The sequence below is a fragment of the Martes martes genome (assembly GCF_963455335.1).
Source record: "Martes martes genome assembly, chromosome: 3".
NCBI lineage: Eukaryota > Metazoa > Chordata > Mammalia > Carnivora > Mustelidae > Martes > Martes martes.
In genome coordinates, this window is record NC_137890.1 from 879,675 (window position 1) to 905,308 (window position 25,634).

At 64.5% G+C, this 25,634-nt stretch overlaps 1 protein-coding gene across 7 annotated transcripts in view; it reads right to left on the reverse strand.

Annotated features, from left to right (window-relative positions):
* MCF2L (MCF.2 cell line derived transforming sequence like) overlaps positions 1 to 20,563 on the reverse strand; it is a 76,201-nt gene extending 55,638 nt beyond the window's left edge. For all 7 annotated transcript variants that reach the window (XM_080799021.1, XM_080799019.1, XM_080799020.1 and 4 more), the window contains exon 1: positions 20,416 to 20,563. In XM_080799021.1, coding sequence (XP_080655147.1) covers positions 20,416 to 20,512 — 97 coding nt within the window. In that variant the 5' untranslated portion in view covers positions 20,513 to 20,563. The remainder of the gene's footprint in view (positions 1 to 20,415) is intronic.
* Positions 20,564 to 25,634: the final 5,071 nt, after the last annotated feature.

The following is a 25,634-nucleotide window of genomic DNA, read 5'->3' on the forward strand; positions in this document are numbered from 1 at the left end:
TGCTGCGTGGGGGTCCCTGGTTTCCGGGGGTTCCTCCGCCTCCTGAGCTAGTTTTTGTGGCATCCTGCTCGCGGGGCGACGTGCGCTGCGCCCGGCATGTGGGTGGGGGTTTAGCATTACTAACGCCTGGGGTGCACCGCCTGCCCTGGGCCCCAGCCGGCGCCCGGCTTTCTAAGCCACCGTGGGGTGGGGGGGGTGCATCGAGCCCACTGTTCTGTCCACGGTATTTTCTCCTCGGCTGCTGTTACCGAGAAAACCGCAACCACGGGAAACGTGGACGGCAGGTGTCACCACTGTCCACATGGCCCCCGCGGCGGGCACCGGGGGCCGTGTCCCCCAGAAATGCAGCCTTGCACACGCACACGCACATGGGGACGGGACACGGAGGATCCTGGAGGGAACAGCACAGGGGACTACACAGGCAGCATGAACGCATCACAACAGGCGCGGAAACATTCCCCCCTTCAGTCAGGTCAGACGTTTCCTCAAGACCTTGTTTCAGAACCAGACCCGAAAACTGGACCCCCTGTTGGAGGAGACGGTTCCTGACATGGGCTCTGAGCCCACCCTGGGGAGACGGAGACCCACGTGCCGTGGGAACACACGCTGACTCGCGACCCACGCCCCGCACTGGGCTGCTCACCGGCACCCACTCTCCCAAGTCCTCATGCCCTGGATTCTGTGTTCGGGAGCCGCGGTCGGGCTCCCCCTGCCCCGATCTAGGTGAGCCCATGCGAAAGCCCTCCTTGGCTCCAGCGGGGAGCCCAGGCCCCCAAGAACAACACAGCCCAGAGCACACGCCCTCCTTGCGTTCACACCACCTTGGGCCGTTCCGGATCATTCCGGACCATTTGGGACCGTTCTGGCCCCTCCTTGGGCCTGCCCCGCTCGCCCAGCCCTGCTGGCTCAGGAAGTCCTGGTGTGGGTGAGGAACCTCTTCATACCCTCGGTGCACGTAGGTCATCGCTCAGACCCTGGGCAGGGGCAGGCCCCACACTCAGGAGGCCCCACGCGGCCCCTGCCTGCTGTTTCCACCCTGTCCCTGCGGGGTTCTGGTGCTTGAGGTAGGAGGAGCCGGCGCCTGGAGCGGGTCCGGATTAAGGAGGGAACAGCTGTGCCGCGCAGGGACAGAACTGCGGCTGTGCGCAGGGCGAGCAGGGCCCCGGGTCACACGGCGCTCCGCCCTGCCCCGGGGGTCCCTGGGCCTTCGCTCCTGTCCCTCTGCAGCAGCGCCGGTCCAGCCCGAGCGCCCACTGTCTCGGAGGCACCTTCTCACAGGCGAAAATAAGGGTGGGCCTGGAAGCACCTCAGTGGGTTCCCCCGCCCCCCAGATGGGAGGGGGAGGTCAGGGACCCAAAGCAGCGGGCTCCAGGCCCCCGGTCAGCACCCGGCCCGCTGGCCAGCCTCCCGAATCCTGAGGGAAGCCATTCACCTGCCGGCTGGGGTCCAGGTTGACGGGCGTGTCCCCGGCCGCCGGGCCAGGGCTGCTTCCCAGGGCTCAGGGCTGCCGCGAGGGTCCTGTGGGGCCAAATCGCCCCGTTTGTGGGACAGTTTTCTGCAGGGCTGCACGAACACAGCCTTCTGCCGGCGACTGCGTCTTCAGTGCACGGGCTCTGGTTTTGCTTTAAGGCCACGGAGGTGAGCACAGAAACGGGCTCAGACATGGAGGGGCGGGTGTCTGTGAGCCAGTGCAGGTCCCACCCCGGACACAGCCGCTCGCCTCTGGGTGTCACCAGCGAGGCAGGCCAGAGGGTGCTAGCCCAGGGGCCGGTGGAGAGATGCCGCAGCACTCTGTCTAGGCTGCTTTGTGTGTCACGGAGCTGGGGTCACGGCCAGGGGCTCCAGTAGCCAGCCCCACCTCTGGGCTCAGGGCGGGTCCTGACTGCAGCTCTGGCCATGGGCCCTGGAGCCCCTGGAGCCCAGAAGGGTCCTCCTGCCGCAAGCGAGGGCCTCCTTCACCGGGGTCCCCCCCGAGGTCACCGTCACACACCTGTCCTTCCCGACAGCTGACAGGGCTGGCCCCCACTTCTCCCAGAACCGCCCAGCAGTCAGATCGAGGCCCGAGCCCAGCCAGGAGCTCCCTTTGAACGTTTCTGAGTTTGAAATTCCTGTGAATTCTGAGTCATTGGTCTGTTCAATTCGACAGAGCACAAGTCCTCCCGGCTCTGCCACCGAGCGTGCACCTGTGTGGGTTTGGGAACCGGGATGGGACCTGGGAGGTTGCCAAAGGCCATGCCCCAAGGGCGGGGAACGAGGCGGGAGGCCGTCCTCCCCTGAGGGCAGGAGCAGGTGCGAAGGCCCACCGTCGACGCCGCATGGCCGGAGGGTTTGGGAAGCTGAGGCCACCCCCCCAGCGCCCACTGCCAAACGAGCGTCAGCACAAGGAGGCTCGACAGGGGTGACCTGCGCCTCTCAGACATGCCGTGTGGCAGTGGCGCGCAGACCTGGCCAGGGCACAGTCAACAGCAGATGGGTCTTAAGGCACGAATATTAGGGAAGAGGATCCAGCCACAACACTAGAGTGTGTTTGCTCGTGAAGCCGTGAAACCACACTATGCCACGAGAGCCACAGCGAAGCCCTCCGTGCTCAGTGCCCCTGGGAGCCCGTGACCACAGAGCAGGGACGGCGGCATCTCGCGGAGCGTCCGGAGAGGCAGCACGGGATACACTCGCGGCCACGTAGCGGGTGTTCAGTGCCCAGAATTGGATGAGGGGGTGCGGGAGGCTCACGGGACCAGGCAGGTGTTGACCACACCAGCCCAGCGCGGGCGGCCAGGTGGGGTGGGTGACGAGGACGGCAAGCCAGCGGCACCCAGAGCTCGCTGACGGCAGCCCTCGGCCAGCTCTTGCCTCAAAGGGTCTCGGCACGAGATATCTGCGGACTTGTCACTCCTGGTAATGCTCCTGCTGGTGAGCTCCCTCTGCTGTCCCAGGACAGAGAGGCGTCTGCTTGGGCAGCCTGGATGGGGACCCAGGACAGGGCCAGGGCCATTTCTGGCTGGGGTTATGATCTCGCAGACAGAGCCACGGGGCCGTCCCTGCAGGAGAGCCATAGCCCGTGACCCTGGGAACGCCAGGCCCAGTGGCTCCTGGAACAGCCCCAGGCTGGCCCTCCGCAGGGGGGTGCCGTGTGGACCCCCCGGAGGCTGGAGGATCTTAGCTCCCGGGGCCAGGGAGGACAGCGGGGAAAGAGGGTGGAAAATCAGGCCCGTCCCGTGTGCCCAACAACCCCCACCCTTGCACACCCACAGAGTCAGACCAAGGTCTCCTGCTCCTCAGAAACCCAGGGTCTGGGTTGGAGCAAAAACAAATCTTGGGGCGCCTGGGTGGCTCAGTGGGTTAAAGCCTCTGCCTTCGGCTCAGGTCATGGTCCCGGGGTCCTGGGATCGAGTCCCACATCGGGCTCTCTGCTCAGCAGGGAGCCTGCTTCCTCCTCTCTCTCTCTCTGCCTGCCTCTCTGCCTGCTTGTGATCTCTCTCTGTCAAATAAATAAACAAAATCTTTAAAAACAAACAAAAAAACAAATCCCGTCAGCCCCAGGGCAGTATGGGTGACAGCACACTGGCCACATGTTCTGGCTTTGGGCCGAGCGTCCCACGGCACCGGGGTCCCCCAGGCCCACATCATCAGCCTCAGCATCTCCTCTGGCTCTCAGGCGGCAGGCACGGCCTGTGTGTCTCACACGCGCCGCATGTAAACAGCACACACGCACACCAGGGACACACATGCCCCACACCCACACCTGTCACCGCTGTTTAAAAACAAAGCAAATGTTTCTGACCGAGTGTTCTTATTTGTCTACACTAAAGGATCACAGATCAGGAGAATCATCGTCTCTGGTCCTTCCTCAGGGCAGGTGCTCACGAGCACCCTTCCTCCAGACCTGCTCACAGAACACGCGTGCGAGAAGGGGAGGCACGGCACGGTCCATCACTGACACCGGCAGTGAGCTCCTTCCAGGAGTCCCAGGGACTCTCCAAAACTCTTCCCTGAACTGTAGACGTGCACCTTGTTCCCACTTCCTAAGCCCCCAGAGTTCTAGAAACCTACAAGCAAACAAGAGGCTGCACTAACCCGCACGGAGACCTCGCACGTCTCATCTACTCCGGACCTCACCATGGCGGCCTGCGAGTGGGCTGCCGCGGCCAGCAGGGCAGGGATATGGGGGCTCCACGGACATGGCCCACCGGCAGCCCTCACCCCGCTGGGCACGCACACGGTCCAGCGTGCGGGAGGCAGGGACAGACGCTGAGGGCAGGCTGTGGTGGGGAGAGGTCACGCACCACCGCTGACCCCACGGATGTGACAAGGACAAGACGGGAGGCACCTCAGCCTGTGGCGGGATCGTGGCTCCAACCCGCCATCCTGCTCTGCAGTGAGTCACCCTGGGACACGGGTCACACCCGTGGCCTCCCCTTGGTCTCCTGTTGACTCAGGGCAGGTACGAGCCGCTGCTAGTGCAGACGTGAGGGGCGGCGTGGGCATCCTTGCTGGTAAACAGCAGGTGCCAATCAAAGCCAGCATGACGTGTTCTGGAGCAGCTGCGGGAGGAAGACCCACTGTCACGCGGACCCACGGCCGCCGCCTCCTCAGGCGACAGACGCCCTTGTTCGGAGAAGCAGCCAGTGGTCTGTGCAGATGGGAGACCCCCACCCTGAGTCACACCGGAGCCCCCGGCGCTCCCTCACAGCCGGCGCACCGCGGAGATAACGTCTGCTGGAGGCAGTTACGGGAACCAGAGCCGGTCCCCGCTGAGGAGAACGAGGCCGCGTCCGAAATGACCCGCGGCTGCACCGAGGAGCCTCCCGGAAAGAACACACGTGCGGGGCGCCAGACACCCCGAGAGCGCGGCCCGCCCGCAGCCAAGGCACATGCAGCACAGTGCGTCCTGCAGAGCCTCTGCGCCCTCCCCGACGGGCTGACCGCAGGCCCCACGTCCGGCTTGGCTCGCCCCGCGTGCGGCGCTGCGTGCGGCCTTCCCTGCGGCCACCTCCGTGGCGGGCACAGTCACGCACACCCAGGGCCTCTGTCCTCAAACTGGGGATGGCAGATGTTTACCTACTGCCACTGGCCGCTAAGATCTGGCCGATTCATTCAAATCTACAGAAACAGAGGAGGAGCTCCTTTGCCACCACCCCTCTGGCAGAAACACCTGCAGGAAAACGTACTTCCTGATGAATAACTTCAAAACGAGCGCCCTTCACCCTCAGACCGGCAGCAAGGAGACGTGGGCCGTGCTCATCCTCCAGCCCCGGTCTTTGTTCCCCGGGCACCCTGGCCGGCCTCAGAGGTGCCCACACCCCCACTGGGGGCCGGAGCAGGTCCCACGGAACCCGGGTGGCTGTTACCATGGGGGGCCGGGGGCCCAGGCCCGACCCCGCTGCTGGACAGCCCTCCGTCAGGGTGTCTGGGCACCAGCCGCCGCGGGGACCACAGCACTGCCCGCCCCCAGGCCCTGGGGCTCCTGGCAATCGCAGCACCAGTGTGTCTCCTGGAAAGCTTGAACAAAGGAGCCGCTGGGAGCGCTCCTCCCGGCTTCCAGGGAGAGTGGCTTCAAGCCGCCCGGGCACCCCGCAGGGCGGGAGGGACGTCGCCCAACACAGCCCCACCCCCGGAGCCGTCCCAGCCTGGACCCCACTGACAGGGCCGCCAGCCTCTGTTTGCGCGCCCTGTGTCGGCACACTCGCCGCGTCCCCGAGGGCCCCCGGCCTGCCCCCCACACGCCGTCCCCCCCCACCCCCCGCCGGCGCGCAGCCCAGACGCACCTGTGCTGTGCGCAGGAGAGCCACAGCCCGGAGATGTCCTGCGACAGCAGGGAGATGAGGCTTAAGGTCATGCTGTCGCCACCAGCGCGCCGGCGTCAGGAGGCGGCGGCCTGTCTCCCGGAACGCCCGTCCTGGGCGCACAAAGGAAGGCGGCAGGGCTCCATTTTTGGGTCGCCCGCTGGCCCGGCCCCGGGGCCTTGGTGCTGTGTCCGCAGCTCTGGAGGGAGCTCAAGGTGCACGCTCCCTAGACGTGCCGGCCAGGGACTGCCCAGCCCCCGCCGCGCGGCGGCTCCTGGGGCCGGCTCCAACCCTGCCGCCCGTCAGCACCCTCCCTGCGGGGGCCCCCGTGCCCAGCGCAGTCGTCCCCCAGCCGTGGGCGGGGCAGGGTCTGCACCTCCGGCCCAGGGGCACCTCGCCTGCCCTGCCAGGATCTGTCTGTGTCCCCCCCCCACCCCCCGTCTGTCTGTCCCTGCGCCTGTGCTCCTCGCAGAGCCGTGTGCGCTCGGCTGCTCGCGCGGAGCCTCGGACGCCCCCAAGGGCTAAGAACTTGGAAAATGTAAGGGGGAGGGGACCCCCTGGGGAGCTCGTTAAAATGCAGGTTTGGTTTTGGCTGGAGGCAGCGCCTGGCTCCGTGCTAAGGAGCTCCCAGGTGACCGGAGGAGGCTGCCAGCGGGGTGGGGGGGGGGTGGGGGGGAACCAGGTTGTGGGCAGGAAGAGCCCAGGCGACGGGCGCGTGTGGAGCTGCAGCCCACGCTCCAGGGACTGTCCCGAGCGGGGTCAGGGCAGTAGACTTCACGGGCGTGGGCAGCTTTTACCCACTGTTCGAATGTAACATCGGGACTCGGTTCCAGCCCGCCTGCAGCTCGGGCAGCAAGGTTGCACGCACCCATGCTGGGGGGGGCACGCTCACCGCCATGGCCGCTGCCCTCGCCCCGTTCCACACCCCCCTTCACGCCTGTCACGTGGCCAGACTGACCTGCTGGACAATTCCAGTCCCCTCCTTCCTGTGCACTGCACCCCCCGATCGGGGCGGGCACAACACTTCATGTGCTGCCGGGGACAGGCGGGGGGGACAGCAAGCACACCGGGCGGCAAGCCCCTGGCTCGGGGGGACCTGCGGGTGCACCCGCCAGCATCACCCCAGCCGGGGCCCCAGTTGCAACGCAGACCCTGGCAGAGCTCCCCCACAGCACCAGGCAGGCCCCTGGCCAGGGACACCTCGAAGTCCACACACAGGGAGGCCCACACCGCTGAGGAACCAGCAACCACGGTGGCCACCAGGGGGGCCGGCACAGGGGCATGTGGTCGAGGGAGGGGCTACCGCGGTGCTTCCCCCACCCCCACCCGCGCCCGCACTCCTGCGCCACCGCAGGCTCGCAGGCCAAAGCCTGGGTGTGCGGGCTCGGGGCTGCCGGAGGCAGGCTGGGCTGCGAGGACGGCAGCAGCTGCCGCGGGCCGTGACCTCAGCCGGGGGTCTGCACCTGGGCGGGGCCGGGCGGGCTCCTCGGGTCCTGTGTCCGGGAAGGACAGCCACGCCTGGCCTGGAGCTCCCCCACAGCCTGCGGGTGCACCGGCCCGGGCTGGGGAGGGGTCTTACGTCTGGGCCCGCACAGCCCCCTTTCTCCCAGCTGCTGGAGAGAGCGGGTCCCCTGGAGGGAGGTGGGGCGCAGCCCCAGCTCCGGACCCTTGGACTCCCTGCTGACCACGTCCAGGGCCGGCCCTCCCGCCGGGCAGCCCCCACCTCCCAGGAAACACACATGGTTGGGCCTGCGGTGCCGCCGTTGTCCTGGTTCGCCCTGCAGGCTGGGCTGATACAGCGGCCCCCGGCCTCCAGGCCCCAGGCCCACAGCAGAGAACGCTGGGCAGGTGGGTTCCAGGCGACCCCCAGTGCCCCCCCCCAGTGCCTCTGCCGAGCTGCCAGGAGGCGGGCCCTCAGGCGCAAGCAGAGCGAGCAAGGGGGTCCCCTTCAGAAGGGCAACGTGGACTTCACAGAGGAAGAGGCCGGTGGAAGGTCTCCCCTCGGCAGACACTGGGTTCGTTCACCCAAGAAACGCGTGCCCGCTGCCCGGGGGGCTCGGGGACGGTGAGTGAGTGGTCAGACACCAGCGCCTCACAGCTGGGGCCGTGGTGCGTGAGCTACGTCCCAGCCCTGGCCACGGTCAGAGAAAGGCCAGGACAAATCCCCAATTATTAGTAGGATAAACCAGACTCTCCGCCCCAAACACCCATGGAGCTGACCCATCGCTCACTCTGAGTTTTTCCCCCAAATGTATGCTTCTCCAAGGGCCCTTCTCACGTCCCTACCCCATACTGTGACCCGTCCTCGTGCCCCGCAGCCCCACACCCGTGGCGCTCATGTCTGCTCCGTCCTGCCCTCACGCCCCAGGTCTACGGTGCTCACACGGGCCCTAACCGGGTCCTCGGGCGGCCCCAGAGGCCCGGCCCTGGCAGGCCCGGCTCATGCGTGTTACGTGCGTGTCACGCGGCTGCGGCCCCGGGAGGGGTGTGGAGGAGGAGGGCGCGCAGACGGAGGCACACGGGCGTTCTCTCCGCGGTGCCTTATCCGGGTCTGGCCGCCGCCCTGGAGGCCCCTCGGAGGCAGGTGCGCCCCACGCGGGGGTCACAGCCGCACGCGCTCTCCGAGTTTCCCGCGCCGGCCCTCCACCGCGGTCTCCACCGCCTGCCGTGGCTCCTTCCTCGGCGCGCGCCAGGGCCTCCTTCTCGTCACAAGCCACCCAGCCGGCCGAGGACCTGCGGCTCTGTCCGGCTTCCGTCCGCTCCCGGAGCTGTGTTCTCTGCGGCGCAGAGCGAGCCGGGAGCCTGTGCCGCAGGGCAGGGCGTGCGGCCCGAGGGGCACGGGGCCCTCTCCGGCCGGGTCTCTGGGGCCAGAGGCCAGTTCTGGGAACGGGCTCAGCCGCTGGAGCTGTTCGGGGCCTCGGAGGACGGCCGGGGGACGGCACTCCGTACCGCGGGGACGGCTGAGCTTGGAGCCTGGGGTCGGGGCCAGGGACACGTGGGACAGAGGGCTGGCCGTGGGCCCGGAGGGTGGGCGTAGCTCTAGGGTTTGCGGACGTCAACCCTGATCAGCCGACAAGTGGCTTTTCTCAGAAACCAGCAGAGTCCAAGAGCCCGTGTTGTGTCGGCTTTGTGTGACGGGCAGTGAGGCCACCGGGGCCAGAGCTCCGCGCACAGAACCCACTGTCGGGCCAAGAAAGCTTTCCCGTAAGACGGACGTGTTCTTCACAGGGTGGCGGTGGATACTCAAGACGCCTTGACGAGAGAGACAACTCAGGAGCTCTGCCCGCGGGCCGCAGTGGAGGGGACGGCAGGGAGGCAGTGTCTGCGGAGAACCCAGTGGGGCGGGCCCCACGGGGCGGGCCGAGCGTGCTGACTGCTCGGTGGCCCTGCTGAGGACTCGGGTCTCGTGGGGGGGTTTGCATGACATTCCTGTCACCAGCATTCCCGGCTGCTCTCCCTGAGAGGGGTTTTGGGGCCTCTGGCTACCTCCCCAGGGAGAAGCCTGGTGACAGGGGGGCCCGGTCTCTCCAGAGCTGAGGGTATGAGCACCCACAGGGGCTGCCACGGCCTGAAGCAAGTGACAGGCTGCGTGTGTCCCCAAACAGGACTTGCTGACTCATGGGCAGAGACGCAGCGACTCTGGTCACAATCCACAGTATCCGGCAGACAGGGTAGGTGACGACGGAACATTGAAACACAAAGTGTGAAGGACGAGGCTGCCCAACCCCGAGTACCCGCAGCCCCGAGGACCCGCAGCCCCAAGTACCCGGAGAATCAGAGTGTCCACAGCTCCGAGTACCCACAGCATCAAAGTACCCGCAGCAGCCCCGAGTACCCTCAGTATCAAAGTACCTGCAGCCCCGAGTACCCACAGCATCAAAGTACCCACAGCCCCGAGTACCCACAGCATCAAAGTACCCGCAGCCCCGAGTACCCACAGCGTCAAAGTACCCGCAGCCCCGAGTACCCACAGCATCAAAGTACCCACAGCCCTGAGTACCCACAGCGTCAAAGTACCCGCAGCCCCGAGTACCCACAGCCCCGAGTACCCACAGCATCAAAGTACCCGCAGCCCCGAGTACCCACAGCATCAAAGTACCCACAGCCCCGAGTACCCACAGCATCAAAGTACCCGCAGCCCTGAGTACCCACAGCGTCAAAGTACCCGCAGCCCCGAGTACCCACAGCATCAAAGTACCCGCAGCCCTGAGTACCCACAGCATCAAAGTACCCACAGCCCTGAGTACCCACAGCGTCAAAGTACCCACAGCCCCGAGTACCCACAGCGTCAAAGTACCCGCAGCCCCGAGTACCCACAGCATCAAAGTACCCACAGCCCCGAGTACCCACAGCATCAAAGTACCCGCAGCCCTGAGTACCCACAGCGTCAAAGTACCCGCAGCCCCGAGTACCCACAGCATCAAAGTACCCACAGCCCTGAGTACCCACAGCGTCAAAGTACCCACAGCCCTGAGTACCCACAGCGTCAAAGTACCCGCAGCCCCGAGTACCCACAGCATCAAAGTACCCACAGCCCCGAGTACCCACAGCCCCGAGTACCCACAGCCCTGAGTACCCACAGCCCTGAGTACCCACAGCGTCAAAGTACCCACAGCCCCGAGTACCCACAGCATCAAAGTACCCACAGCCCCGAGTACCCACAGCCCCGAGTACCCACAGCCCTGAGTACCCACAGCCCTGAGTACCCACAGCGTCAAAGTACCCACAGCCCCGAGTACCCACAGCATCAAAGTACCCGCAGCCCCGAGTACCCACAGCATCAAAGTACCCACAGCCCTGAGTACCCACAGTGTCAAAGTACCCGCAGCCCCGAGTACCCACAGCCCCGAGTACCCACAGCATCAAAGTACCCGCAGCCCCGAGTACCCACAGCATCAAAGTACCCGCAGCCCCGAGTACCCACAGCCCCGAGTACCCACAGCCCTGAGTACCCACAGCCCTGAGTACCCACAGCGTCAAAGTACCCACAGCCCCGAGTACCCACAGCATCAAAGTACCCGCAGCCCCGAGTACCCACAGCATCAAAGTACCCGCAGCCCTGAGTACCCATAGCCCCGAGTACTGGCAGCACCAAGTACCCGCCCGCAGCCCCTCCATGCTGCTGCCTGACTGATGCAGGGGTTGGCACTGATCCCTCCTCGTCCCGAGGTGCAAGAAAAGCTAAGCCAGGCACAGAGCGATCTCCTCATGGACAAACCTGTGTCCCCTGGAACCCTACAGCAGTGCCGGCATGACTTGAGCACGGGCTCCGGGCCCTGAAAGACAAGGATGCGGAGGGCAGAGCCAGAGCCCGCTCCTGCCAGTTTCTGCCAGATGACACGGTGGGGGGCCTGCTTCCTGCACGCAGCACCAGCCTCCGGCCCCTCCCGCACCCCACACCACCCGCCTTGTCTCATCACCACGGCAACGCGGGCCAGCAGGTGTCTGCTCTGCAGGGCAGCAGGTGAAGCCGGACACGGTGGCTGCTGAGTCCTCGGACCACTGTGTCCCTCTTGCAGCCTCCCTCCTCCTTCCTCCCCCTCCTCTGCACTCAGCCCTGCTTCTCCGGATCCTTCCAGCCCCATCCTTCACCGCGGCTGCTTCTCCTGAGACGGTGCCGCCCTGGGTCAGTCTGTTCCTCCCTCGGCTTCTCAGGCTTCCTTTCCCTCTGACTCCAAACTGACTCTGGCGGCCCATCGCTGGGTGAACACCCTCGTGCAGACCCAGCCTCCTCATCAGGCACCGGGGACCCCGACCCCCCCCACCCTGACCCACTCTCCACTCCCCTTCCTCTTCCACATCAGTCTCGTACTTTCTCTGCACATTTGCTGGGGTGTGGAGGGTGGCCAGTGAGCATCTAGGGGCCCGGGTGGCGCCCCCCTCAGTGCAGGTCCCTGAGCAGACGTGTGGCCCCCAGGACCCCCCGCCCGGTCTCCGTGAACTAAACAGGGAGGCTCTGTGTGCCTGGCTGGACAAACACACAAGCCGCAGGAAGATCCCCTCCACGATGAGCCGCTTCCTCCTCCAGGCAGGGCCTGGTACCCATCGCTTCTCTCCAGAGGACACAAGCTGTGACCTGGTGCGACCTGGCAGGAGCCCTGTTCTCCACCAGGATCCACAACTTCAAGTCGCACACCTAACGAACCTGGACGGGCTCTGGGGTTGGGTACACATGGTGGAGAGCAAACACAGCTGGAGCTTCAGGGTAATTAAAACGCTACCATAGGCGTGGACGCTGGCAGGGCGAGGCTGATTCCCTTCATGGCACGCCCGTGGGTCCGGGAGCGAGTGGGCCTCGCCCTGGGGAGCTGGGGGTGGCAGGAGGCAGGTGTCCAGGACTCGGATGGCGGCTCAGGGCTCTTCCCACCCAGGAATGACAGCAGTGCCCCCCACCACACCGTCCAGAGGGCACAGGCCACATTTGGTGGGCGGAGTCCGGAAGGTGCAGAGAGGTCACCCACGCTCTTCCAGGCTGGACCACAGCGGCCTGGGGCTCAGGACCACACCCCGACCAGAGTTACGGATTCTAACACCAACCACCGAGCTGCATGTCGCTTTCCTCATTGGAGAGTTTGGAAGGAAGTGACTTCAGGCGGCGCACAGAAGCCAGAGCTGGTGTCGGGCGTGTCTGAAGGCCTGAGCAGGAGTTTCGTGGGGGTGGCGGGGAGGAGCTGTCGAGAGGCAGGCAGGGCCTTGCCCATTCGAGCCAGGAAATGGCGGGTGGCTGCAGCCGGGCCTTGGAGCCCAGCAGGGCCTCAGAACAGGCGCCGTGGGGCTTGTGCCCACAGCCCCTCAGATGTGCCTCTGAGGAAGAGGTCCACGGATGTGGGACAGCAGATGGAGGGATGGATGTGGCCTCGGGGGACCCCTTAGGAGAGACGCCACGCACCCACTGAAAGCTGTTCCCTAGATGAGTTCCATCTCATGGAAAGGGCAGGACGACGGTCCCATGGGCTCCTGGGTGTCCTGCGGGGCGGCGCGGGCTCACGGCGCAGCCGCACACCCAGAAGCTGCTCCAGCCCATGGTGACGCCCCAGAGGCTCCTCGGACGGCAGACGCTTCAGAAAAGCTCATTTTTAAAACTGTCCTTTACCTTTGTGCCCAGGGGCCCTGCGGAGCCCAGGGACCTGGAGAGGCCCGTGACGGGGCCGTAAGGGAGGAGAGAGGCGGGACCCGGGGGCTCGGGAGAGTCTGTGGGAAGAGGACCAGCGCACGGATCCGGGTGTGTGTACAGGACAGAAGCCTGCGTCCTGTGGCTGGGTCTGCGGCCCCGAGGGACTGTCCTTTGTGGCCTTGTTCACTTGGGCGCACCCACTGTGGCAGGGGCCTCGTCTGTGGCCTCGGGAGTCCCAGTTTGTGTTCCAACAGCGGCACCGGGGGCAGCCTCCACAGTGGCCCATCTGACCCCCGTGCCCCCAGGGTTGGCAGGCAGCACACAGTCAGGGCTGCGACCCCCCTGGGCCCCATCCTCCTTCCCTGCAGCCCCCGCAGGACGCAGATGGGCAGCTAGGGTCAGATCCCTCCCCCCACTGCTTCCTGCTCTCCCTCCTGGGGTCATGGGAGGGGGGATGGCCTGGACCAGGATGAGTGGCTGGTGGCTTGCCGCAGCCTTGCAGTGACCTTGAGGGGATGAAGTTAGGTCTCGGTGGGCACAGTCTCAGACCACACAGGTGGCCTGGGCTCTGCCACTGGACAGTGACAGGCATTGGGGTGCCCGTGGTCCCTGAGCCAGAGTTTCCCTCCCCACTGCTCCCAGCGCTCACTCCACACACGGCAGCGTTTGCCGGTGCAGACTGAGGCCAAGGGCAGTGTGTCAGGTGCTGGGGCCCCAGCTCTGTGGGACCCCACCCCTGACCTCTGGGTTGTCAGAGGGCCCCGCTGAGGCTGAGGAGCCCTGGTGGAGGACAGGGGACAGACCCACGGGCAGACGGGCTCCTTGTGCACCCAAGGACAATATGCAGCATGAGGAGAGGTGAGGTGGGCAAGGCGTCCCCGCCACTGACCTTGGGCAAACTCCAGGGGCCCTGCAGCTCTCTGAGAAATGTGCCGTTGTGCCCATCTTATAGATGGGAAGACTGGGCCCCCTGCCTCAGTGCACAGCAAGGAGGGGGCCCACTGGGCATGGGAACCCAGCCATCAGGCCCCAAACGCCACCTGGGCACACAGCCCACACCAGCTTGTCCCAGACAGCATCGTCGGTCTGTAGGGTGCGGAGGCCCCGCAGGGTATCCCGGAAAACCCACACCGCCATTCTCAGGCCTGCCTTTGGCCTGCGATGAAGGGCGTGGCAGGGGTCTGGCCATGGAACAGGGTCTCACGCACGTCCCCAAGCAGCCGGAAGAGGTGGGCAGCTCCCCAGGGCGAACAGAAGGCTTGAAGCCCAGGAAGGAGGCTCCAGCCTCAGATGCGTCCCCTGGCGCCATCCGGACTCTGGCCAAGAGGCCCCTGCTTGGCATGGCACCGCCCACAAACCTCCAGGTCAGAGCATGCACCTGACTCGCGGGGCAGGGAGGCTGGGGGGCACTCCCAGGATGTGGCCCCAGGGGGCCTGGCCACCAGGGGATGCAGATCCCACAGTTCCGAGCATCCCCTCCAGGCTTGGGGCCCCGCAGTCCGCTCCTCCGTGTCGGGATTCCCGCTCTGTCCTCACCCACTCAGCCCCCAGTCGATATTCTCTTTTCTCCGTGTGTTGCCCTCCGCTGACCGACCACGGACTCTACCTTCATACACCTGATTCTGCCCTTTAAAGACCACCCTCGTCGCGACCACTCTTGTCCTGGAAGCACGTCACACCCTGTGCGGGGGACCCCCTCCCCAGGGACCTCACCGCCACCTCACTCTGGTGGGACACCCCCTTGGCAGACATGTCCCCGCCGGCGCCCCAGCCCAAGTGTGCACGGCTCGCGGACCCCGGGAGGGCGGCCGCGCACACAGCTTCCAAGGGCCGGCCACGCATGGCTATGGAGGGACAGTATTTCCCGGCGGGACAGAGGGAGCCTGGAGCCATCACACCAGGACGTCCAGCAGGTTAACCACCCAGGAGGGTCCCTGTTTTATCCCGGAAATCACCTGAGGCCCCCTCACCTCGAGGCACGAACTCCCCCTCCCCGCCCTGGTGGGGCAGAGAGGCGGCCCAGGGAGTGGCAGGGCGTGGTTTTCCGAAAAAGGGACAGACAGAGGGCAGGAGACCGCAGAGCAGCAGCCTCCGAAGGGGCTCATCTCTTCTGAAGGGAGCCTTCGAGATCATTGTACAGCCACGTGCAGTCGGGGCAGAGGATCCCATGGGCCGGCCGAGTGCCCCGGGGCAGTGCACGGCTTTTGGACGTGGCCACGCCACACCCACTTTTCCTCTGCAAGTGAGGCCAGTTTATGCGGCAGGTCTGTGTTTTATGTGGTTTTCATTCACAGGAACGAGACTTGTCCACAGGCTGCTGCTCCCGCGTTCCCGTGGTCCCCGCTGCCTACCCTCGCCAGTATCTGTGAGGTCACGGCTGACCTGCCACCCTTCAGACCCACGTTCCGGCTCTCGCGGACACTTCCGATCCTAAAGGAAGGACCACCTCCTCCTCTGATGTCTGTCTCCTCTGCCCCCCCAAGTCCCAAGTGGACCTCCGGCTTCCTCCGCCGGCTTCTCCTCCATCCCCAGAAGACACACACGCTGCGCCCCTCCTCCTGGCCGTCTCTCCGGCAATCCCCGTCCCTCGGCTGCTACTGCCGTGGCTACTTGCATGGCCTGCACTGTCCCCAGGTCCCACCCCAGTCTCTCCGTAGGCCACCTGCTCCCACACGCACATCTCTGCCTGAAGCCCCCGTGTCTCCGGTGAGAAGTCGAGGTCCTGTGTCCCCGGCCACGGTCACGGCCGCCCGGGACCCCATCGGTACCTTGCTGCTCCCGTGTTCATATTAACACGTGTGCTCCCTTCCCCGGCGTCCTGAGCCGCAGCCGTTCTGGGACCTGAGCGTGGGCACGATGCTCGGCTTGGGCTGGTGCTGACCGAGCAAGGCTGGACGGTGGGCGCTTTAGGGTTTGTGCTGTGCCTGGCTGTCGACAGAGAGACAGAGAGCGTTTCCTTCCGTCTTGCTCGGAGCTCAGATACAGTGTCAAAGTCAGTGCTCTTAACCCCAGATCATCAACGAAATTTTTGCTATTTCTCATGTCGTGTTGATACGGTGTTTCGAAGTTGTGCTGATACAACATAAAGGGACTGATTAAAAAAGTGGCTGAGGGCAGGTTGAATTAGTCAGTGCCACATGGCCCCCGAAAATCGCACCCCAGAATGTTCCACGTCCGCTTCATAAAGGAGACCCGGTTCAGAAGGTGTCTGATGCTGCATGCAACGGGCTCCTGCAGTGAGCCCCGCGCGTCCCAAAGTCCGCCCCAAGGAGCAAGGACTGGACGTTACCAGAGGGACGGCCTTGGCAGCAAGAGCTCGGGTTATTGCTAAGGGCACACTGGTTTCTAGTAATAAAAGTAATACTTTCCTTGTTTTAAATACAACGAGATCACTGAAGAAAGTGTGCTCATGGCCTGAAATCCCAAATGTTGGCCAAGCACGGCTGAGGGGGTTTGGGGCTGGGACGGGAACAAGCCGGACCCCTCCGGCAGGGGTCCTGGCTGGAGCACGGGCACCCCCCCAAAGCCGCCGGTTGCCTCCCACTCCCACAGTCCCCACAAGGCTCTGTGCAGCTGGAAGGCTGGGCGGAAAAAGCAAAAGCCTCGTGAACATTTTAAAATGCAAATTTCAATTGCATTTTAAGCTGTCTATTTAGGACGCCTTTTTCATCCACTCCGTACACAACTATCTGATAGATTTCTGGAATGCTTAACAACTTCCAGTTACGTTTCCAACATATCAATGAAACCGTGCTATTAAAAAAAATGTGCTTTTATTCCCCCCAAAAATGGGTAATGCAACTGGAAAACATGACAAAAAGGAGTCCATGTCATTCAGGAAAACGCCCCAAGATCGGGGAATTACACGGGCCCCACGCGGAGCATGAGTTGCTGAAGGGGAGGGCCTCCGGCCACTCTCCCACAGGCTCACTGTCGGGTTTAGCTCAGACTGCGCTTCCTGGGGCCAACACGCCTCCAGCTCCCTTCCCTGCGGCTGCCACGTGCGGGCGGCCAGCAGGGGCGGTGGGCCCGGGTGCAGACCTCGCGGACTGTCCTGTGGCTGCCGGGGCCACTTCTCCCAGGGAAGGAGCAGGAGTTCCCGGGAGTCCCATTTCAGTTCAGGAATCTCATCCCGTGGGCCTCTCAGTACCCCAGGGAGGTCCTTCGGCTCTGGATTCTGATCCCAGTCTCCACGGCGACCACGCAGGACCACGTAGGCCGACGCCTCTCGCTCTCCCTGCGGCACCAAGCGCGGGCCCGGCCCACGGCCCACGCCCTGGGTCTGCTGCCCGCAGATGGAGAGCAGCCCTTCTCGGGCCTCGGAATGTCTGGTGAGTTCATTTGCTCTCAGCTTAATACAGAAACCCGCTTCTTTTCCTGGAGACTTGTTCCCGTACGGCAGCCCCAGGGAGCTCCGAGCTCCTCTTTCAAGCGATCTTGGGAAATAAAGGTTTCTGCACGAGTGAATACTTCACAGGCGTTCTCAACGGCGCTGGCAATGGGCTGCACCGATGCTCCCCCGCAACCTGCCGGCCCCACGTGCAGGATGGGCGTCTGCTGGCTTTTCTCAGCACGCGCTTTACTCCCCGTGTCTGAAATGCCTGCCTTCTCTAGTGACACAGGGAAAGCCGTCTCCCCGCTGCCGGCCTCCAGATGCTGCGGGGTTCAGGGCGCGGATCCCACAGTGGGATTTACACTTGTGCTGCCGACCGGGTTTCTAAACCCTCCGGGTCTTTGCGCACAGGACGGTGACAACGAGCAGCTCCGTCACCCACGCTGCTGCCGGGGTGGACAATCTGCCTGCAGGTCCCAACCCCGGGACCGAGGGGGACACCGTGAGAACGTCACCGAGCCGAGTCCTTGTGTCTCCCACAGAGCCTGCAGTGGGACCGATGGGGACACCGTGAGAACGTCACCGAGCCGAGTCCTTGCGTCTCGCACAGAGCCTGCGGTCAAGAAAGGCCCCAGACGCTGAGCTCGAGCTCCTGCTGGACGCACAAGGTCCTCTGCGGGGTCCTGGGGCCGCTGGCCCATCCGTGTGCCACCACGCACACACACACGGAGCCTGGTGGGAAGGGCTCGGGCACGTCGGTCGGAGGCGCCAACTTGACCTTTCTGCCTCCGTGTTTGGGAAAACACGAACACAGGGGAGTGTGAGGTGCCTGGCGCCCCACCGAAGCAGCCACACCCAGAGCACCAGAGGCTGGTGACTGTGGCTCGGCGGGAGCTGGGGTGCGACACCCCCCCCACTTCGTGACACTGGTGACAAGGCTCGCTGGGGAATCTTGCCCCAGCTCAACAGACACCCGCTTGCTAACACTCCTGTGACTGCGTCCTCAGAGTGACCACACCCCAGAAAGGTGCGGCTCTCATGTCATGCCCACGTGACAGCACCTTCGGTGACACTCAGGCCAGGCCCAGGCTCCTGCCTGCTATACAGATGCCCCTCGGCTGTGTCCCCAGGCCCCGCTCCCAGGTCAAAGCATGGGACTGCCTGGTCCCGGGGCTCTAGGACGGCAACCCTTGACCCGCTGCCCTGACTCCAATTTCCAGGCAAGAGTTCTGAGCCACCTCCTGTGACGTGGCCGCCGTTCTCAGTCTCAGGAGCTGTGGCACGGGCAGTGGCACGGGCAGTAGCAGGGATGGAATATGGACATGGAAGGAAAGAGGAAAGAGAAAACGGACTGAGGATAAAACCAACTTCTGCTGCAGGTGGGCTGGGGGCCCTGGGGGGCCGTAGCATTCACCTTGCGGCACAGAAGGGGAACCAACTGTTTGGACAGAGGAGCTTCTGGAAAGTGGGGCAGGGCAGGGGGGAGAAGCCTCCTCCAGAGACTCCTGCCCGAGGGGACCAGAAGCACCCCGAGACCCTGCCCCCACCTAGCCCCGGCCGCAAGCCCCCCTCCAGGGCCCACCCCATGCCATCACCCTCCTCCGGGGAAGAGAGCCGGGTGTGTGATGTCTGGACCCGGAGCACCGGCCGCTCACACTGCAGGCGAAGCTGCTCTATGGACGGTCCTGCCCCACGGGACTGTCTGGGGCTGGGAGCGCCACGTCCCTGGGTCACGAGCCGAGCCGCACGGGAAGCCCGCACAGTCCTGCGGCTTCCTTTCTTGGCACAACACGAATGGAGACGCTGGCCTTGAGTGGGTGGCTCCCGTCCGCAGTGGCCTCTGTCCCTGGGAGACGGGGCCGGGGCCGGGCAAGGCTGCTTTGGACACCAGGTGGGAAGCAGTGGACACCTCTGTCCCCTGTGCTGAAGGCTGTTTCACCTACCGTGGGCTTGGCCCACTCACTGACGTCAGCCCTTAACCCCCACAGATGCGTCCACCCTCCCTCAGCTTCAGTTTCCCTGCAGGGAGAAGCGTGTGATCACTGTACAAACGCACCCAGAGGCCAGTCCTCTGCCCCACTCTGCTCAGAAGCCAAGCCCCTCTCTGAGTTAAGCCTTGCTGGCCCTCCTGGGGTCCTCGGGGGGCCTCACCAGGCCCCTCACCTTCCTGCGCCCTCCCGCTTGCTGCCCATCGCCACCATCACAGAAACAAGACCCACGGGGCCAACTGTGGGCCCCGTGGCCAGCCCACGGGCCTGCTCACATCGCCTGCCAACGCCCGCATTTCTGACAGCCCCGGACCAGCACCGTTTCTGACAATGGCCTGGCCCTCCCCATCTGTGGGCTCAGACGAGACAGCGAGGCACGGCTTTAACCGCCATGAAGCTCTCCATCGGCGATGAGAACGCAGGACAGGCAATGAGGACAGGAAAAGCCTGTCCTCACGGGCCGTGACCCCGCAGCCTGGTCACAGAGACCTTAGACGTCTTGTCACAGTCGGACGGCAGCGGCCAGCAAGGAAGCCGCGTCCCTCCCCACACTGCAGCAGCTTTCGTGAACTTCAGGGGTGAATGGAGGAACCATCCATGGACAGGAGACCTGCTCGGCCCCTATGCACAGCCGGGGCCCCTGGGCTTCCCTGGGCTCTGTGGCTCCCGGGAAAGTAGACCACAGAAGCACCTCTGTGTCCCCAAAGCGCTGTGTCCCCAGCGCTTGGCCTATAGTGCCACCGACCGCCCAGTGAGTCACCCACGGGTCACTGCGTGAAGGGGATCATTGGTACCGAGCCGCTGTGGCTTCTGTTCTGCACACACTTTGCGTGTGGACCTCTGCCCACGGAGCTCGAACGAAGTGGGCTCGGCTCCGATGGGCTTGGCGCTGGCTGAGCTCCCTGCTGTCCAGTTCGGGCCAGCCTCGTGAGCCACAGGGACGTCCCTGGCTTTAGGTAGCCACTGGCGGGCCTCAGAGTCATCGAATGATGACTTCAGATGAAGAATCATCTGCCTCCCACAGCCATTCTCTGGGCTGCTCCTTGCTCCGGGGGGTACCGCTTGCTGGTGACTCACGAGAATGTCCTCCCTTCTGCAGGGCAGATGCGTAAAAACCCTCTCCAGGAGGCCCGGTCGCCGCCGCCGGAGCCCTGGGAGTGACCCGCAGGACAGCGGCTTCAGGACCCGGGGACTCACCTTCAGCGACAGACAGCAGCCAGGAGCACCACTCAGAATAGACATAGTAGCTTTTCATCTCTGCCACAGAGATACGGGTGGCGCGTCCGTCCCCCATGGCCTGGGAGCGCCAGGCAGACGCTCTCCCCTGCGCCTGGTCCTGCTGCCCTCCGCGCTTACCCACCAGCCTCTCCCACTGAACTTTGCTCCCTAAATCTGCGTGAGGGACCAGCTGACTCTTTACTTCCGTTTCACCCCCGAGCTGAGACCAAGCACTGAAGGTGACTGCCGTCCGCAGGCTGACAGCTGCTCACCCCACCCGCGTGTGTACACAGGTGTCCCGGCCAGCCGGCTCTGAGCACCGGAGGAGAAAGGAACGTCCGGGCCCACCTTGGCCTCGGTTCAGGGAGAAGGGACATCTCTGCGGGTGCGACTGCCCATGCTGCCGCGAAGGGGACGGACGGTCGGCCGCGCGCAGGTCCCACGCTGCCCGCAGAGAAGCGCGCATGCCGGAAGCCTCAGACCCGACCACGTGTCCAGAGCAAGTCCTGGTCCCACCCGCTCCCATCTGATAAGGTCTGGTGCACTGGACACCGGCGACGATGGGAACAAACAGAGGCGGCGGCCGTGTTTGCCGAGGAAGGTGAGCAGAGCAGAGACTCGGCACCTGCTCCAAGGCCCCGCCCGTGCTGTCCGGCTCTCTGGGTCTGCAGATCTCCAACACGTGTGCGGCGGGCAGCGGGAGCCCCACCCGGAGGCGCCTCTCGGAGTCCAGCCACGTCTGAGCTGTCTCGTGCCATCATCGCCATGGGCCCTGCCCCACTCACCGCACGGTCTGGGCTCCACGGGGACGGGAAAGGGCGCCCCGGCCAGCAGGCAGCCAGTGAGGCTCCCCGCTCCACCTGCTGTCCAGGCCCTCAAGAGCGGGTGCCCAGGACCAAGACCCCACAAAGACCCAAACGCCTCGCCCACAGACCCAGCCGGAGGCCTGAGTCCCACTGAGGCCGAGCAGGCCGGGAGCAGATAGGGCATTTGTGCGGGCGTCAGAAGCCGTGACTTCAGCCAAGTTGCCCAACATTTAAAATGATGAAAACACAGATAATCACCAGGTTTCTGCAGAGCATGGGACCTTTCTTTACCAACAAGTACAAGCCCGTAAGCAAGACTCAGTACAAGTGTTTCCTCTGAATAAACACTTTAGGCAGAGCAGCGCACTGTCCCCGCTCCTGCGGGTCTCAGCAGCTCTCCCCTGAGTGTTTCGGAAAGTCAGAGGAAACCACTCTCCGCTGCCGAAAGCTCCTGAGAAGCCAAAAGCCGGGTTCGCAGAGCCGGTTGTCCTGAAAGCCACGACGGGCTAGGCCCTGAGGACCGGCCGCCGAGCAACAATGCATCCTTAGCCGCACGCTCACAGTCCCTCGGAGGGCCCTCACCTGCGGCTGTGGCCTCCGCCTCCCACACTCATGGGGAACATGGCCCCACAGCCTGTGACCAGGCCACTAGTCCCACGGTCCCGGGCCGCGCGGCCGGCAGCCCTTCTCACCGAGAGCCGGGCTAAGTCACCGTCAGACCCGGACTCCGACGCTCCCTCTGGGAACAGCAGGGAGGGACAGAGCTATCCTGGCCGACTCTGGAAAGGGCCTCAATGCAATTCACGGTTACGTTTTCAACATTTTTGGGTGCACTGATTCTCTAAAGGAAAAGAAACACTGCAGAGACGTCACCGTCGAGGGGTCTGATGTCTCCAGTGGGTACAGCTGAGCTCTGGTCTCCTCCAGGAGTCTTTCCAGAAGAATTTCTTTATCTTTTCTTTTTTTTTTTGCATGTGACCCTGTGGTCAAATTTTTTTCCTTTTTTGCATTAGCTACCAGGAAGCTCAAAGGGAAATTCCGTGATCACTTGTAGTGATCGGTTCACCCGGGTGTGCCAAATGTATTTATTTGCTTCTTTTATTTATTTATTTATTTATTTTTAAAACTTTATTTATTCACTTGACAGACAGAGACAGTGGAAGAGGAAGCAACAGAAGCAGGAGAGGGAGAAGCGGACCCCCGCAGAGCAGGGCGCTGGATGTGGGGCTCGATCCCAGGACCCCGGGACCCCTCCCTGATGAGGGTCCGGGCTCTGCTATGGGGAGCATTCTGTGTTGGGAGAGTGACAGCTCCGTGGGACAGAGCAGAGGTGACAGCCCAGAGGTCACCCTGACCTCCACCTGACTGATGTCACACCCATCTCTGGCGATCAGAGAGAACTGTGATCTCGCAGTGACACACTGTGTCCGCGTCCTCCACCGACCAGGAAGTCTGGCCAGCGGTCACCTCCCCGCCTGAGGGTGCTTCTTCCAGGGCTCGAGCCACAGAAAGCAGCTGGGCTGCCTGGCGAGGTCTGTCTACGGGGACGCAGAGGCCGGCCCAACCCCGACACCCGTATACACACGGGTTTGGAAGGGGGAACTGGACAAACTTGCAGGCACAAAGGAAAGCGAAGGCAACAGTGCTCCTCCAGGAGCAAGAAGCAGGGACCCAGGACACGGGGGCCACAGCTGTGGGTCAGGGAGACTTAGCTGGGAGATGCCAGGGAGGCCGGGGACAGGACGGTGAGGGAGGCCGAGGGGAATGCATGGAGCCTTGGTGACCCGTGGCCTCCCGTGGCCCTGAGCACCGAACTGCCCGTCGTCCACACCGGTCGTGAAGACCAGCACACACAGCCTCAAAGGTTTTTAATGAGCACCAAGGAGTAAAGGAGAAGCCTGTCACGTCAGCAGCCCCCTTCCCAGCGAGAGGACACCACTGGGACACTAAATCCACAGTCCGGGCCACATGGCTGTCATATGGGGACATGCTTAGGCCGGAAGTCGGCCTCCTGCATATGGGCTCCAGGTGTCAGGATGATAACCCCATCCTTCCGAGTTGGGGGTCCTCAGGGCCACCCTCCTGGGGACAGAGCAGAGATCCCCTGGAGCCAGCACGGGTCTGGTCAGATGAGTCACCACGCGTGTTTCCTGACCTCCAGATAGTGGGCTTGGGGGGAGGCTGGGAGAGGCACAGACGCAGCGTCCACGCCCCTGGCGAGCGTGGGTCCGGGGTCCACCTGGCCTGTCGCGACAGCCCCACTCACTCTACAGAGCTGGCAGAATCCACAAGAGGGTCGAGGCCGTCATTTTAACCCTGAACATGCGCACGGAGGCCAGTGAGCGTGGGACAACCGCCAAGACGGGCTATAGGTGTGGGCTCTGTCCTCGCCCCAGAGGGAAACTGAGGGAGGGGGTCCACGCAGGACAAGTGCACCTCCCCCCACCAGGGGCCGCCAGCCAGAGCAGGTCCACGCCCCGGCCCTGTAGGTGGACGCACAGGTACTCCCGCCCTCTGGGGACGTAGGTGGCCGGTGCCAGGCCCCACCTCCCTACCGGGGTGGGCGGACGTCGGGCTCACTTTGTGACTCTGAGGTGTTTCACCTCACAGACATCAAGGACATCTGTCCAAAGCAGTGCCCACGGTCACAGAGTTTGGCTCTCCCAAGGTCAACGGCAAACCTCAGGTCTCCAGGCCCCTGAGGAGGGAGGGGTCCTCCCGGGAGAAAGGACAGAAATAAGGGACAGGGTCCCGGTCCCAGTCCGAGCTATCAGCACACCCCAGCTCCACAGAAGTCAGTTCATGAAAACGCGACTTTGAGACCCATGAGAATTCCCAGTCCTTCTTCAGGGAGACGCCGGCCCTGCAGCCGCCCCTGCTCCCGGCAGAGGAGAGGCCCGCGTCTGGCGGCAGGACAGGGAGGCCCGAGGCTGGGGCAGGGTGCCCCCCAGGCAGTGAGGGCACCATGCACAAGCCCCCTCACGCACGTCCGCCCCGTCTGCCCGCCCGCTGGAGGGACCCCCGGCGCCTGGCCCCGTGCCCCAGACAGCAGCATCCCGTCCCGCCTCACCTGGCTGTGAGCGCCTCGAGGCCGCCCAGCACCGCGGAGGCCGCAGCCGCAGCCGACGCTGGAGGCCCCTGAGAACCCCCCGAGGGGCCCCCCTCGCGGCCATCCTGCTTTCTCCAGGGACGCGCTCGGCGGCAGAGGCTTTCTTCTGCGGACAGGCTCGTGCAAGGGCCGAACGGGGTCCCAGCGCCAGCCGCACGGCTCCCAGCACCCTGCAGCCCTCCGCTGGGAACGGTCGGAAACAGGCGGGCGCCGGCGGCGAGGGGGAGGGCGCCCCACCCGGCGCTACACGCCGAGCTGGGCACACGACCTCCTGTGACCTTGCTTTGCCAAGTCCCGAGGAAGAACAACAGAGCGTCCAACCAGCTCGCCGGGTCCCCGGCCTCCACTCCAGGCCTCGAGCTGCACTGACCGTGGGCACGGATAGTCACCGGGGAGCCCACAACCACCTGCCCACGAGGGCGCCCGCAGAGGCTGCCGCCGGCCCCCAACCCGTCCCCACACTGCACAGGACACAGACGCACAGCGGTCTTGGGCGTTTCCTTCCTCGGAAAGGGGCCTGTGCTGGCCGGGGCTCCCGGGGTCAGGGACCTGCTCCAACTGCCTGGGCCAAAAACACCTTCCAAGCTCAGGCAGTCTCAAGTTCAAACAAAGAACTACAGGCGGGAGGAAGGGAGGGGAGGCGGCCCCAGGCCTTCTTGAGAGAAACTGGTAAATTCCTCCCGCGGTGACCCCGGCCCGCTGCCCAGCTCGGGAGAAAGGAAACCGTAACATGGCTTTGCTTGGCGAGTCACACTTCCCCGCGATGCCCAGCGTGGCCCTGGCACGACGGCTCCGGACCCTGGCGCCTGCACCACTCGGAGGGGCCAAGCTCCCGGCGCTGCCCTGACGGTCTCAGAGCGTCCTGCCGCGTGGGGCGTGGCACTGGGAAGTCCTCCCACCCTCACCCCTCCTGCCCACAGCTCATCCCATCGTCACCCCTCCTGCCCACAGCTCATCCCATCGTCACCCCTCCTGCCCACAGCTCATCCCACCCTCACCCCTCCTGCCCACAGCTCATTCGAGGCCACGTGACGGAGGTGCCGACGGCCTGAGTGCACGTGTCTTAGGCTCGAGGTCACAGGATAGAAGCCGACAGAGGGTTGGCACTTGGGTCTGTGTGAAAGGCCACGCGCGGCCCCATGGGTACCAGAGCAGGCCAAGCTGGGTCGCTGCCACACAACGTTTTGTGTCATCGAAGTGCCTCGGCACCCGCCCTCCCCCCGTGAGCGTTCCAGGCCGCGGGGACCCTGCCTGCGGGAGCTGGAGGCTGGGGGGCCGAGGGG